This window comes from Cynocephalus volans, chromosome 13, assembly GCF_027409185.1.
Source record: "Cynocephalus volans isolate mCynVol1 chromosome 13, mCynVol1.pri, whole genome shotgun sequence".
NCBI classification, from domain to species: domain Eukaryota; kingdom Metazoa; phylum Chordata; class Mammalia; order Dermoptera; family Cynocephalidae; genus Cynocephalus; species Cynocephalus volans.
This window is the reverse complement of record NC_084472.1, coordinates 28058007-28073556: the sequence shown is the minus strand read 5'-3', so window position 1 is coordinate 28073556 and position 15550 is coordinate 28058007. Positions and strand designations below refer to the sequence as shown.

Genomic DNA, 15550 nt, shown 5'->3' with positions numbered 1-15550 from the left:
CATTCATTATATATTCTTGATTTTTCTACTTATTAGCTCTTGGATCTTAATTACTAGAGAAAGCATTGAATCATTTAGTTTTTGTCATGAGAGGGTTGAAATAGGTAATAATAGGCTACCATTTACTAAATGCTTTCTAGATGATTTCCTCAGATCTGTGTCAGCTCTATTATAATTTTATGATTGCTACAGAGATAGTTTATAATAATCAGTGGTCTATGAACACTTTTTGATGTTACTATAATTTGTTGAAATTATTGCATTTAAAGTCAATGTTTTCTGTTTTCAACTTACCCCGGGGAAAATAATGGCAGCAGAACACATGGAAGGGCATGGTAAGTTCAGCTTGAGAATAGCTGAAAACCTGGAGAAAGTTTTGGTGAAAATGTTGTTGATACTTAATCAGCAACCTTCAGTACTTTCTCAGTTTTTTAAAAGTGACGACTCTTTCAGTTGAAAGATTGTTCTTATGGGTGTAATGTAAATGTATGTAGTTTTTGTAAATGCTGTGTTGTAAGGGTCAGTTGAAGTGGAAACTAATTTGAGTTGGACTGTTTACTAATATAATAATAGCAGGTGAAAAAATCTTTGAGGGGGAAATCTTCTGAACTTTTTAATGAAAAGCAGTCATTTTGGCCCTCTTGAATCATAGCAGAAATTGAGTATTCCTTTAAATATAGTAAAATGTTACAGAGGATAAAGTAATAAGTTAGATTATTTCATAATCTATGCACATTCTGTTTTATCTTTCCTTATTTTCATGGATGGATGGAAATGTTGGAAGTTACAGATAAACTTCCAGAAGAAATTAGATTGCTGTAAATTAATTTTTTTCTGTGCTCTGTGTTTTCAGGTTTATCTTTAATCTGTATACCTGTATTAAATTCCCCTTTTATGTACATTTTTGCCATTTGAGAAGGGATTGCAATTCTTCAGAGATTTGTTATGTGGCACGTCATAACCAGGCATTTGGCTTTTATGAAAAACAAAATATTTCATGGTAGAGAATATATTGAAGGGTTTTAAAAAATTTTTTGTACTTTTTGGAAGAAAGAATCAAGATTGGTTTACCCCTTGTTTCTCTGCCCTCATACACTCTAAGTTAAACGTTGGAAATGCTCTATATTAAGAAAGTAAATGTTTTTTCTCCAGTTATCTTTTTACTTTTAATTTTGTGAAATTAACCTTTTTTTCTTTTAAACATTCGTAGGATTCTGATCTTCGAAGTGCACTTCTTTTGGAACAGGCAGCACATTGCTTTATAAACATGAAGAGTCCCATGGTTAGAAAATATGCGTTTCATATGATATTGGCAGGCCATCGGTTTAGTAAAGCAGGGCAGGTGAGTGCATTTTCTTTAAAACAAAAAGTTGTTATTTATTCATTTATTTTGTTAATGTGTGTCATTTGTCAATTTTTTATGATTTAAAGTTAATCCTAAAAATTGAAACAAATCTTGTTCAGAGATAGTGTGTTCTGTTGGTAAGGGCATGACATTTGGATTTAGACAAATCTGGGTTTTAACCTTGATCTTCTACTCACAACTTGACTTTGCTCAAGTTACTTAACTTCTCTGAGCCTCATTTTCTTTATTTATAAAATTTGTAATTTTACTCAAATTTTTTTGAGGTTAAACCAAACCATATATGTGAAGGGCAGCTATACTATATGTATTCAAGCTGGGATGAATTCTTCCTACTTCAGCTCTCCTCATCTACTAATCCTCTTTTAGGTTGTCTCTCAAAGTGCTTTATAATAGTATTAACTAAATATTTAATGTGTGGAAGTCTTCTGTCTCCTGTCTCTGGAAGCAGTTGGACTAGAGGGGTCTTTATTTATTTAGAGAGATTTCTCCAGCTTCAGTTGTCCCTATAAGCTTTGGTGGAGAGAGTTTTGTTAGAGACCGACAGTAGTAGCAGCAGTGAGATATAGGGGTTTACTATAAATATAAACAGAAATGTGGATTTCTGTATTCCAGAGACTGTAGTAGGAGCTGAGCATATACCCATAAAATCAACATGGTTTTGCCTCTTAAGGAGCTTTTGATGTAGTAGGGGAGTTTGAGGACTTTTTAGAAATGAACTTAATATGAATTTTTGTGAAAATACTTAGATTTTTACAAGTCTGTGCTAACCAAAGCATGCCAGTGTTTAAAACTGTATGTTATTGAAAAGCTACAATGGAATAAAGATATTCAAAAATTACTGTCAATTTCATGTAAAAATACCATGATTTTTAAAAACCAGCATTTCAAGATTGGGTTCCTTCCTCTACATATGTGGACTAGCTACCTGTTAAATAAAAAACCTTTGGAATATTTATATAAAATTAAATTTCTTTTTATAATAATTGATGCATTCCATGAATTAGAATTTCTGTCTCCAAAGTGGAAAAAACATGAAAAAAATCCTGTCATTTTTCACAGCCCTTTTTCCATATAGTAAGCGCAAGTGTGTCTGAAACATGTTATGCCACTGTTTATCTCTGCTTAAAAGTTTTCTATTCAAAAAGCAACAAAATATATTAAGCATGAGGTTTCCTTTGCTTAGAAAGAAAATTATATGCCTTATTAGGAATGGTACACTGTCTCTTATTGAAAGTAAGTCATTCTTTTTTCACATCTTTGCTCACTTTTGTGAATGGTTTCATTTGTGGGAATGGTAATATCATTGGAACTGGAAACAGCTGCTTGTATTTACCTTCTCAAATTATAGGGCATTTTGCTTCTAGGAAATGCCTAGCAGGTGAAACATACTACATTTGTAATAGGTTGAGATACAGTAAATGTATCTGGCCTTATAATTTTCTTTAACCATAGTTACCCTATGGAGTAATGATTCCAAGGTAACTGGGTTTACTATTTCATGACCTCTCTGTGTACTCCAAACCCAGGAAAACTCTTCCATAAACAGTATGTGGGAACCTGAGAGTGTGACTAAAAATACAGATCTACTGGAAAAGCAAATATATGTCCTATTGAAGTTGGTCAAAAACAGTATCTTCCTTGGGAGATAGGGCATGTAGAACACATACAATTATAAGGTCAAGTTGTTTCTTAGGAACACTAGCTTTTCATGACATTCCATTAAAAACAGGAGTGTGTTGGAAGGGATGAGTGAGTATGGGAGCCGAGATTATATATTATTATTATAAGATTATTTCTCTTACTCTTCTCTCTGATTGAGAGTTTATGCTGAATTGCTTATCATGCCCAGAAATTGATTATAGTCCAGTTTTTTTTTTTTCCATTAAGAGTATCAGTAAGTAAAGGACTTTTTTTTTTTTTTTTTTTTTTGTCTTTTTTTGTGACCGGCCGCACCGCGCTCAGCCAGTGAGTGCACCAACCATCTCTATATAGGATCCGAACCCGCGGCGGGAGCGCTGTGGCGCTCCCAGTGCCGCACTCTCCCGAGTGCGCCACGGGGTCGGCCCAGTAAAGGACATTTAAAAAAAAGAACTGGCATTATAAAAGTTTATAGTCAGTGAAAATTAAGAAAGTGCCAGGGAATGTGTATGTGATTGTGTCCACTGTAACCTGGACAATCTTGCTTTCTGTTCTTACTTTAAAAGGCAGACTTTAAATTCTTGTTACCTCTTTTAAATCTCTTTAGATACTTTTCCAAGAAATCTTCAAAAATGCACTTGAACTCAATACTTACACATTCAATTGTTTCTCTGTATCAGTTTTTAAGACTGTGTTCCTTTATTAAATGCTGAATAGAGATTAGGATTGTTTTTTTCATGAAACATCACTTAAAAATTATTTTGAAATCATCTCAAACTTAAAGAAAAGGTGTAAGTGCAATTCAGAAGTTCTTATTTACCTGAGCCATTTGAGAGTTAAATTAACAACTGAGGCCAACAGAGATGGGAAGGGGGGTGGTGGTTAGTGAGACAATGGTAAAGGGCCACAAAAAATAATTACAATGTGTAAGGTTGAATATAGTAATTATCCTGATTTGAGCATCACATATTGCACATAGGTGTTGATATTCAGTGCTGTACCCTACAGATATGTACAATCAATTAAGTTTCAATAAAAAAAAAAAAAAAAAAAGAGTTATCTACCTGGTGCCCTATTGCCCCAAAATACTTTAGCACATTTTCTAGAAGTACGAACTTTCTCTTGTATAACCATAATACAACTGCCAAAATGAAGAAATTGGCATTGATATAGTGCTACTATCTAATCCTCTTTTAGGTTTTGATAGTTGTCCCATAAATATCCTTTATCAAAGGGCATAGGACCCTTCGTCCTTTTTTAGTCAAAGGATTGTTTGGCTTCGTGACGTCAACACTTTGAAAGATTACAGGCCAATTATTTTTGCAGAATGTCCCTCAAATTAGGTTTCTCTGACATTTTCCTCATGATGAGATTCAAATTGGGTAACTTTGTAGGAGCATCACTAAAGGGATACTAAGTTCTCATTGCATCCTATCAAGTGGTGGACAATTTCATTTGATTTCATTATTACTTAATCGAGAAAACATCTTATAAAAAAACCCACAATGCGAATTCTGATTATACATGACACAATTTGTAATCTACTCTTTGGAGGGCAGAGGGTACAAGAATATACCCTGAAACAAACGTTTAGTGAAAAGAAGCCTTTTCTTGGTACCAAATCTCAGGTTTAAGATGGAGATTATCTGAGTTCTAAGGGTGGCGGTGATATGTAATTAATGCTGAATATCTGCTTATGGTTGTGCTAGGGCGCCCCAATGGGCAAAAGAAAAGAATGCTAAACTGTCATTACCAAACAAATAAGACAGTAATTTCAATTGTGTGTATGTGTATAAATATATCTCTATACACTTACACCGCATACTCACACATACAGTTTTAGCACACACTGGGTATTTCCATTCAGGCCAGTGGAGTGGTATAAAGAGGAATGACCATGACAAAATTATATTTCATAAAATAGCTGTCTTAGAAGTAAACAACCAAGCCTTTAACTCTAATCCATGACTTCATATACTATTTTTCTGGAAACTTTCAAATGGTTTTTCACAAAGTTGTTACTATTCCTGGCCTCTTAGACTTCTTGCTTTTGGACAAAGGTGCCTGCTTGCTTCACAACCTCTTAGTTTTTAGACTGCAATTGTTCTGTTACTTCTTTTGGGTTTTTTCTGTCTGGTAAATTTTGGCTCTAAGGATTACTGGTATTGAAAATCAGCCTTCAACTTTGTAATCCTCTTTCCTTTTTCTAAATTAATTTGATCCTTTTGATGGAGCATCTTCTAGGGCAGTGATAGCAAAGTGGTTAGTACCTGTTAAGTCCAGGGCCAGATCTGGAGAAAAGCTTCCATTAATTGTGATTGACATAGACCTTTTTCTTTGGGAATTTATCCTGATGTAAAAGTATGGGGAGTCTTTTCTGGCTGTTACAATGGCTGTTCCCCATTCTATTGTCTATCTTTTCTCAGTGGCTGACATTTGAGTAACTGCTTTTGTGCTTTTCCTGCTTTTTTGGTTTTCTGTAGGATGTACTTTTATAGTGTGTGTCGTCAACACGAATTTCCTTTCTCACCCTTTTTGGTCATCTTTTCTGTCAGACATACTGTTTGCTCGCACTTCTGCAAGAATGTGGTGATCTGTACCTCTCCTGAGTTTGTATGTTGGTGACATTTATTGCCATAAATGTTGTAGTCTTATTGCAGTACTCATAAAGTTTTGGCATTCCATACAGTTTTTCATTCTGAGCACATTTCTTGTTTATATATTGGTTTTAATCTCTTGCTGTTTCAGTCCTTCTGCTGTAGGTGCACTGAACAACAGTAAGTGCCAACAGCAGTTTGAAGAGGAAGCCATGGTGGCACCTGACGTGGCCATGTCTTGCACAGCCAGTGCTTACTATACAGCTGTCCTAGCCCATTGCTTTATCTGAATGGTGTGAGACATAACATCTTGGTCATAGCGGTGGCCAGTGAGTTGTAGTGGGCAGGCAGCCTAGGGTCAGCATGATGGAGCCAGTACGTGAATTTTTAACATAGAAAAATAAGGTTGACTTATACGTATATATCATGTAAATTTGTACTATGTGACATATGGCAACCTGAATTTAATGCAAGTCTTTGGTTGTTGGCAAAGGAAAAAAAGTTTGATAAAAATGATGGTTTTACTTGATAGGAAAACATCGTTTGAAAACATAGTATACCTTTAGGTACAGCATGAGAACATTTTTTTCATCATAATCTTAGCAAAGTCTGCCCATTTTAGATATTAAAAATTGTTAGTTTGTTTATATATACCCTGCCTTTTTCTGGAAAGAATTTGAGGTAGATGAAGCCAAGTTGAGAGGTGAGCTCTTTCCTCTGAAGTTGACCTTTTTAAGATACTGCTCAGAGAAATAGCAGATGTAAAGACAGACTGGTCTCCCTTTCTCTTCCTTCCCATTCTGTACTCCTCTCCACCAAAACACAAACACACTTCCGAAGACTGAGAAAACTTAATCTGTAAGATATTATTCTATATATAATTGTGAAGGGATTATCATAAATGTTAGTTTCATTTTCTTCATCATCCCAGACTCTGTTGGAAGAAGAATTAGTTACTTGAGTGTGTGTGTGTGTATTTATTTTTTTCAGTCCAAGAAAAATTTATATTATAATACTTTGTTTATTTTTTTTACAGAAAAAGCATGCTTTACGCTGCTATTGTCAAGCCATGCAAGTTTACAAAGGAAAAGGCTGGTCCCTTGCAGAGGACCACATTAACTTCACTATTGGACGCCAGTCCTATACTCTTAGACAACTGGACAATGCTGTTTCTGCTTTCAGGCATATTTTAATCAATGAAAGTAAACAATCTGCTGCTCAACAAGGGGCCTTCCTCAGAGAATATCTTTATGTTTACAAGGTGAATATTTATTTTCAGGAATAGATATTTAAATTGTATTAAACTCATTGCTTTTCTTTTCAGCAAAAAAGCCTGTTTATTACCATCTCCTACGAGTCTAATAAAATGGTTTTATTAGAATATGTGTAATTATCTGTCATAATAAAGTTGTGGTGGGCTAAGCTTCTTGGTCATATGTCTGAGTTGCATTGGCCCTTCTACAGTTTCTTCAAAGAGGATTTTAATATTTCAATAAATATTTGATTTATGGCTGTTCTTGGAATATTAAAAAAAAAAAAAGATGCCACAAGCTTTCTGGACTGTTTCTTCATATTTTTGTAGGATTACAACCAATTTTACAATTGGTTTTAGGTAGGTCCTCTTACCATCCTTTAGAAATACATTCCTTTCTTTTCCTTATGAAAGATGAGGAGGTATGGATCCATGGGAAATAGACAGGTTATTATGATGTAACTCAGAAAAATAAGAAGAAAGAATATTTCACTAAGGCAGGAGGATAGAAAATATAAAGCATTTTTTTTATGGAAAAAATGGGAAGTTGTAATTTTTTTCTCCAAGGCCTATGAATAGTGAATATCCTGCAGAAAATAACTACCCTTTCGGACTTTATTAATTTGAAATCATGAGAGTTAGAATTTTGGCAGATAGGATGTCACAGGAAGTAAAATACACACCAAAATAACATTTGGAAGTTTAACATCCAAAGAGAACCAATTAGCTGAGTAACTTTAGGAAGATTCTCTTGAGACAGAATAAATGATATCTCAGGTTCTCAGTTGTAAAATTTTATGACTTTGATGTATTAAAACTAGTGATTATGTATCCTAATATTCTTGCTTAACATGTTTTTTAATACTTTGTGTGTTAAAAAGTGAGGAAGCATATATCAAGAAAATGTAATTTTCTCAAAAGCTATTTTTTTTTTTTTTTTATTTCTCCCAGAATGTAAGTCAGCTATCACCAGATGGTCCTTTACCACAGCTTCCGTTACCATACATTAACAGTTCAGCAACACGGGTTTTCTTTGGTCATGACAGACGACCAGCAGATGGTTAGTGAAGTTTTATTTGACCTAATTACATAATGACTGTTTTTTAAAAGTATTTTTTTCTTTCTCCATTTAAAAAATGATGTATATTTGAATATTGGAAAATAAGTAACTCTATACCGCTTCACCTGTTGTCCTGCCACCTGAGGAAAAAAATACTTCAGTGGTTTTACTCCCAGCCTTAAAAACTAAAAACAATAAAAACAAAGCAGTTGTAATTACAACAACTTTTTGCACATAGTATAAAGAATGCTCATGTTTTTACATAATCTTAATAAATGTTTTTAATGTGTGTAAGATATTCTATTCAGCATATATAAGTATTTTAAAATTCACTTGATAAATAGATTGTTTCCATCTTTTTACTTATATAAAATCAACATGATGGATATCTTTGTGGATAAAACTTGATTTTTAAACTTTTTATTATGGAAGTTTTCAAATCTACACAGAAGCAGAGAACAGTTAATAATATTCTGCTGTTCTTATTGTGAGATTTTTTTAAAAATATAGGATTATTTTCTTAGGATTGAGCCTTAGATGGCAATACTGGACCAAAAGTATAAATATATTAAAGCTCTTGGTGTATATTAAAGTAAACTTGGTAATTCTTAACATTCTTATATTTGAGCTTAATCAGTATATTTTTCCTTTAGATCTGATTTAGTGTTTTTTAAAAAATAGAGCATTGTCTTTAATAGCAAAAAGAAAGTGAAACAACCGAAATTCCTAATAGCAGAGAATGAATCCTTATAGTTTGGTGTATTCCCATAATGGGTTCATGCTGCAGGACACGAGTGAACTAATTCTACATGTTTCAGTATGGATAATACCCACAACATAATGCTGAGTGACAAAAGTCAGTTACAGTATAAATTTCAAACATATAAAACAATTTTATGCATTATTTATGTATATACTCTATGCGGTAAAATAAAAAACTGGATGAGAATGACACACTTCAACTTTGGGATAGCTCTGGGAAGAAGTGATGCTAGTGGGGGTGAGGGAGAGTAATAGGATTGGGGAGGCTTTCAGAGAGTGCATCAACTCATGTCTGCAATGTTTATTTTATAAAAAATACTTGGAATCATATGGTACAAGTTGACATTTGTTAAATTTAAGAATACAAATATTTGTTATATTATTCGCCATGCCTTTTCTGTATGTTTCAAATATTTCATATAAAAATTGAGGAAGCTAGGGAAAATATGTTCTTTCAGAGTCAGGAGGAAAAGAATGTCAATATTATAAGCAAAGTCCCAGTTAGGCTAGGGTTAATAAGAGGATATTTTTTGCTCACAGAATTAGAAATAGGCAAAAGTGAATGTGTGTGTGTATTTATTTGGGTATCTTAGACTTTTATTTAAAATGTTTTATTTTAAGGCAGGTGTTCATAAACATGAATTGTGACACTTTTTTTTTTTTAGGTGAAAAGCAAGCAGCTACTCATGTAAGTCTTGATCAAGAATATGACTCTGAGTCCTCTCAGCAGTGGCGAGAACTTGAGGAACAAGTTGTGGCTGTGGTTAACAAAGGAATAATTCCATCCAATTTCCATCCCACACAGTACTGTTTGAACAGTTATTCAGATAACTCAAGATTTCCACTTGCAGTTGTTGAAGGTGATATACTTGAATTTTGGGAGTTTTTTTTTGTTTTGTTTTACTTATAGCAGATTCAGGATAATTTACAGTATACCACACATTACTAGAGACTGGGGATGCAAAGTTAAATGAGGAATTCATAATTTACTGAGCTGTATTTATAAAATCAAACAATGGGGGCTCTAATACAGGTATTTATAATGTGATGTTGGAATATAGAAGAGGGAATGACATTCTTTAGTACAGAGAAATTGGGGAAATCTTCCAAAGGTGGTAATTTAAAAACTGAACCCTGAATAAATGGACACTTACAAGATTATAAAGGATAGTCTAGGCAGAAATGCAGAGCTATGAAAGCAAGTTGTGTTTTGAGAATAGAAGCTTAGGATAAGATGTGAGGTTTATTAAAGTTACTGATTTAGGCCTTTCTTTTATAGAACCAATTACAGTGGAAGTGGCTTTCAGAAACCCTTTGAAGGTTCCACTTTTGTTGACTGATTTGTCATTGCTTTGGAAGTTTCAACCTAATGATTTCAGTGGAAAGGATAATGAAGAAGTTAAAGAACGAGTAAGTTATTAAAAGGTATTTGTAATCATGTTTCAGTTATAGCCTAACAGATGATGTAATAACATTGCAGCTTCTTCTGTTCATAGAGCTATACCTACTCCTTTTGCTTATTTTTCCTTGGTTATAAAAATTATGTGTTTATTGTTGAAAATTAAAAATATAGAAAAACATAAGGAGTAAAACTGTCTTCCCAATGTTAGAAATAGCCACTTTAACGTTTTGCTGTGTCTTTCCATTTATATGTTTTTCCTCATATTTGGGATTCCCTTATATCCTATATGTTGCTTTTTTCACTCTGTGTTGTTTTGTATGCGTATTCTGATATTAAAATGTCTTAATATTTCATTTTTGTATAATATACCATCATATGGATGATTCATAAGCTGTTCCATATCATTGGAAGTTGTTTTAGAGGTTTCAGTTTCTTTACTACTACAATAATTCTGTGCTGAATGTTTTTGTGCATAGGTTTTTATCCTTCAGATTATTTCTGTAGGAAAGATTCCTAAGCATGAAGTTAGAAGATTTTAGGGAATAAGTATTTTAATACCTTATTGATTTTACAAAAAGTCATACCAACTGGCTTTTCACCAGTAGCATGTGGGGTTGGGTATCTCATCTTTGCATTGTTAAGCATTAGTATTTATTAAAAAAATCTTTGTTGATTTGATAGGTAAAAGAATACCATATTGCTATTTTATTTTCCACTTCATTGATTGCTAGTGAAGTTGAAGTTCTTGTATTTGTATTTCCTCTTTTGTGGATTGCCTATTCACAGTCTTCATATATATTTATCTTTTTCTTTTTGTATCCATATCTGTAGTAAGCCACTTATATACTCATGATAGTTATTTTTGGAGCAGGAATGACCTGAACAGATAGTTTTTGTTTCCCAGCTTGTTGAAACAGAAATAACTTTGACACGTACATTTTTTGCTTACTAATTTATTAGTTTATTCATCAGAATCTATTATACAACTTTTACTTTTTTATGCTTCCTTGCTATAATGCTTTAATAATGTGGTAAAAATTTATTTTGGAACTGAAAAGTACATTTTGGTGCCGATCTGTGAAGCAAGAACTTGGAAGATGTCTGTTGTACTAACTTTAAACTTTAAACTATTTTTCTTCCTCTTGAAGTGTTTTGATTTTTTAAAGATTGCTTTATTTAAAGTCTTGCTGGTTAAATTCATTGAAGACATTTTATGATTATTTACATTGATTGTGAATAGTTGGAATAATTGAGATTTCCTAGGTTCTACTCTGACTTGAATTTTAGCAATCTCTGTGATTTTTCTAATGCTTTTTGGATACCTGGAATATGGATTAGAAGAGTATGAACCATTGAACTTGGAAGTTTTTAAAAAAGATCTATTAGCTTTTTAAGTATATTAGTCTGTTCAATATAATAGACTTTTTAAACAAGGCTTAATAAAGTTAAGTGAAGATTTTCATTGTATATAATGAAGTATTTTTTTAAATAAGTAGTTGCACTTTTTCCTATAAATTTCAAACTCTTCGGATTTCTTCATGAACTTCTACTGGTGATGGGCTAAGATGCTAACCTGGAATTTAGGGAGATGTAATTTTTATTTCTTGTGTCAAATAACTAATTTCATGGTAAAAATAAAATAAGAGTTTATGAGGATCAGGTTTATCTCCAGTATGAGCCAGTTATTACTACTTTGCTACATGGCCAGAGACTGTAGTCTCTTAATATTACTTGGAGGAAACAGGACTTTTTTCTTTCCCCTACTGCTCTTATTTTGCTCCTGTCTTTTTTGCACCATACTTAGGCTGCCATTACCTTTTCTATGTGTAATTGGCCAATTTGGAAAAAGAGGTTGTCTTGAACGAAAAATGGAGAAATTTGCTCTTACTGCAAAATTAAATTTAATGGCTATTTTGGCCAGTGTTGATTATGAGCAGCTGATCCTTTTCTTTTGGGGTTTTATCCTCTCGGTGCCTGCATCTTTGAATAGATCACTTATCCTCCTCAGTTGGGTTGGGCTTAACAAAATGAAAAAACATATATCAAGTGCCTATCACAGCATGTCTCTATTCCAGATGTGAAAATAAAACACTATGCATAGAGCTTAGCACATAGTAAGAAACTAGTAAATGCTAACTTTAATTAGTATTATTGTTCCTAAGCATTGGTACGTAGAAATGTTAATGATCTGGCATTTTATTCATTAGAATGTTATTTTATAAAATAATTTGTTTTTCAGATTACAGGTGAACCTGAAATGATTGGAACTGAAGTTATTTCAGAATTCTTAATTAATAGTGAAGAATCTAAAGTGGTAATTGTTTTATTTTTTTTGTCTCATGCCTTTCTAAAAGTAAGCTGAAAACAAATGTAAAAACCAGCTTAATTTGTTCAGTGTTATGTTCTAGTGTTCTTAACAACTAAAATTTGGAAGACTAGGAAACTGGAATTGCTTAGGAGGAAGCTGGTGGGAAAAGTAGGTTTGTGGTGGTCTTTGTCAATTTCCTAAGAAGGCTTGTGAAAAGTTTTTCTTTCTTCTTGGTGTCAGTGTGGTAATTTCACATGATATTTAGTTGACCAGAATATTTCGATTTTTATTAAAAGTATTGTTGAGGGTCCAGGCCTTTAATTGTTGAACTTAGAGATTTTCTTTTGAAGAATTGCTTTTCAATTAAAAAAATCAATTGATATTAAAATGTTTAGATCATGAGTTTATATTTCTGCAACATTACAGAATTTAGGTATTGCACTATTTAAGATATTATGAAAACATAATAAGAGTGACTTAAATATCTCCACAGGCAAGACTAAAGCTCTTTCCCCATCACATAGGGGAGCTGCATATTCTGGGAGTTGTTTATAATCTTGGCACTATTCAGGGCTCCATGACAGTAGATGGCATTGGTGCTCTTCCCGGATGTCACACAGGTAAAGCTATAGCCTTGCTAAACAATTAGAAAACTAATTCTTAAATCATTCATTAGAATAAAAGGAATGAGAATGAGGTGTTTTCTAAATAGGTTTAAGGTACTTTTAGATAAAAACATTAAGTCAGATTTAAGAATGTAATAATTTAGATTATTTTAACCTCTGCCATAGCTTCAAAATAAACAACTTTATTCCCTTCTGATTTATTTTCTTTTGACAATTCTTAGGCTGTACCCTATGTATTTTTCTTTTCTGTTATTGACCTAAATTTAGTTAATTCTAACCAAATAAATTCTAACCATTGATTGAGATGTCTGCTGCCAATACCAAAACTATCTTAGCATATTTTATTTTTTGAATATTTCCTTTTTATAAAACAAATTAAAGACCATGCTTTCACATCATCTAATATTAAACACTTTAAATTCTGTCATCTGTACTGTCAAAAGTAAGGTTTTAGTATGAAGCTGATATTCTTGGTACCCTATACAGTATGTTTTCCAAATTTTTGAAGAGTAAGTCTATAAGATATATGTATTTAACATAGTTTACTGTTTTTTTTTTAAAATTCAGGGAGCCATTTAAGTTCTAACATTATCTTGTAAATACTATGTGTGATTATTTGAATTTAAGCTGACAAGATGTAGGGAGAGAGTTTGCTATGAGACCCCTTAGTTCTAGCCCTTTATTTTAGTAGATATGTTTTATTTTGTAACAAATTATGCCGAATAGTCTTTGACAGATGTGAATTTAGCATGTACAGAAGCTGATTATTAATATTGGGAAATCTTGTGGGAACACTTGGGAGATTTGTTGGTCCTTTTAACTGTCAGTTGTATATTTCTACTTGCCTGCATAACTAAGATAATTCAATACAAAATTTAAAAAAATGAAAGTGGAGTGAATCCATAAGAATTAAAAAATTGTTTAAAAATGAACTAAAATTGAGTATGGTTATTCTGCATTTTCATACTGTATTTATATTTCCTGATTGACAAGTACCAGTCAAGTGTTATTTATAAATAATCCTGCTAACTTATTGCATTTTTAAAGCAGGAAACTGGGTGTTAAGAGCTTTTTGAGGCCCCTTTCTTTTCCCACTTGTACATAACAAGGACTTAGTTTAGTACTACGAAGTTATGGTTGTCAATAAAATATAGCTAGTTGTTTCATTTAAGGTAGCAAATATATGCATTAGTATCATAATTTGTTATTGTATGATATTAACGGGAGGAGACCCTGAACTATTAAAATAAATCCCGTCTCGTAAGCAGAGTTTTCACGATGCTTTAGTGTAGTTCATTATTATGTAAAATGCTAATAGGGATCAGAGTCCACTGAAGTGTGGGAAATGCTACATTACATATCTAGTCTGGGACTGTCACACTGGCCTTTAGCACATTAAAGGCTCTGAGTAGTCCTGCAGGAGAGATGGTTGTATACCCTAGCTTCTTTCACACATAGATGCACTGCATGGAAATCTTTGGGGAAAATCTCATATATATATTAAATATGTTTAATTTTGAGAAACTTACCTGTACTGGATTTAATTTTCTTGGTGCAGTCTCTTGAGAAGATGCAGTTATTTATAATCCAGAAATAATTCAAGTTAGTGTATACATTTGAATGTGAGTAATGACCTATTCATTATTTTGAAATTTTTTCCCTTTGAAAATAGATCTCTCTTCTCATGGCCTGAATCAAATTATTGGGCCCAAAATAGCTGTTCTCTCAGATCTTTTTGGTTAAAAGACATTATAGTCAAATTTTGGTTTCAAAGGATTTCCTGTTCAGTGATGCATAGTCTTTTCTCAAAGTTAGTCAGTCTGAAACAAGATGAGAAATTAAGCAGCATACCATAGGTTTTGTTAAACATGTAACTAAAATATACTTAATTCTTTGATTAACCATGTTAATCAAAAACTGTCAAGAATTTTTCTAGAAATAATCTGAAACTTAATAATATTCATATGTTCAAGTTAAAGTGATGTCAGTTAGCATACCAAATTACTTTAAGTCATTGATTTTTTCTTATTTTAGGAAAATATTCCTTGAGTATGTCAGTCCGAGGGAGACAGGATTTAGAAATTCAAGGTCCTCGACTTAACAACACAAAAGAAGAGAAAACATCAATTAAATATGGTCCTGATCGACGTTTAGATCCCATAATCACTGAAGAAATGCCACTCTTGGAGGTATTTCACTTTTTAAAATATCATAGACTTAATAATTTGTTGACATGGGCAGATAATATTTTGAGTAAATTAATTTTAGATTTTGAGGTTGTTGATATTACATTGAACTGTACTTTTATTATTAAGCTAGCATTAAATAGATATAATTCACAAAGGTAAGGTAATCATGCAAATTAGCATTAAGTACAGCTAGGTTATAAAATATGACCCTCAAAATATTGATGGACATTGGGAAAACTCTTGTAAAAAAACATTTGGTAATTATTTAAAATCAATGGCTTTTTTGTAATTTATAAATATAATATGCAAATGAATGCTTGTAAACAAATTTAAGCAATATAAAAGTATAT

The 15550-nt window shown here is 32.5% G+C and overlaps 1 protein-coding gene across 4 annotated transcripts in view; it reads left to right on the top strand.

The window, feature by feature from the left end:
- The window catches only part of TRAPPC8 (trafficking protein particle complex subunit 8), an 85030-nt gene that overhangs the window by 43888 nt on the left and 25592 nt on the right, over positions 1-15550 (top strand). For all 4 annotated transcript variants that reach the window (XM_063077215.1, XM_063077214.1, XM_063077213.1 and 1 more), the window contains 8 exons: positions 1211-1342; positions 6638-6862; positions 7805-7913; positions 9341-9535; positions 9955-10085; positions 12317-12391; positions 12879-13005; positions 15046-15200. In XM_063077215.1, the coding sequence (XP_062933285.1) occupies positions 1211-1342; positions 6638-6862; positions 7805-7913; positions 9341-9535; positions 9955-10085; positions 12317-12391; positions 12879-13005; positions 15046-15200 (1149 nt within the window). The remainder of the gene's footprint in view (positions 1-1210; positions 1343-6637; positions 6863-7804; positions 7914-9340; positions 9536-9954; positions 10086-12316; positions 12392-12878; positions 13006-15045; positions 15201-15550) is intronic.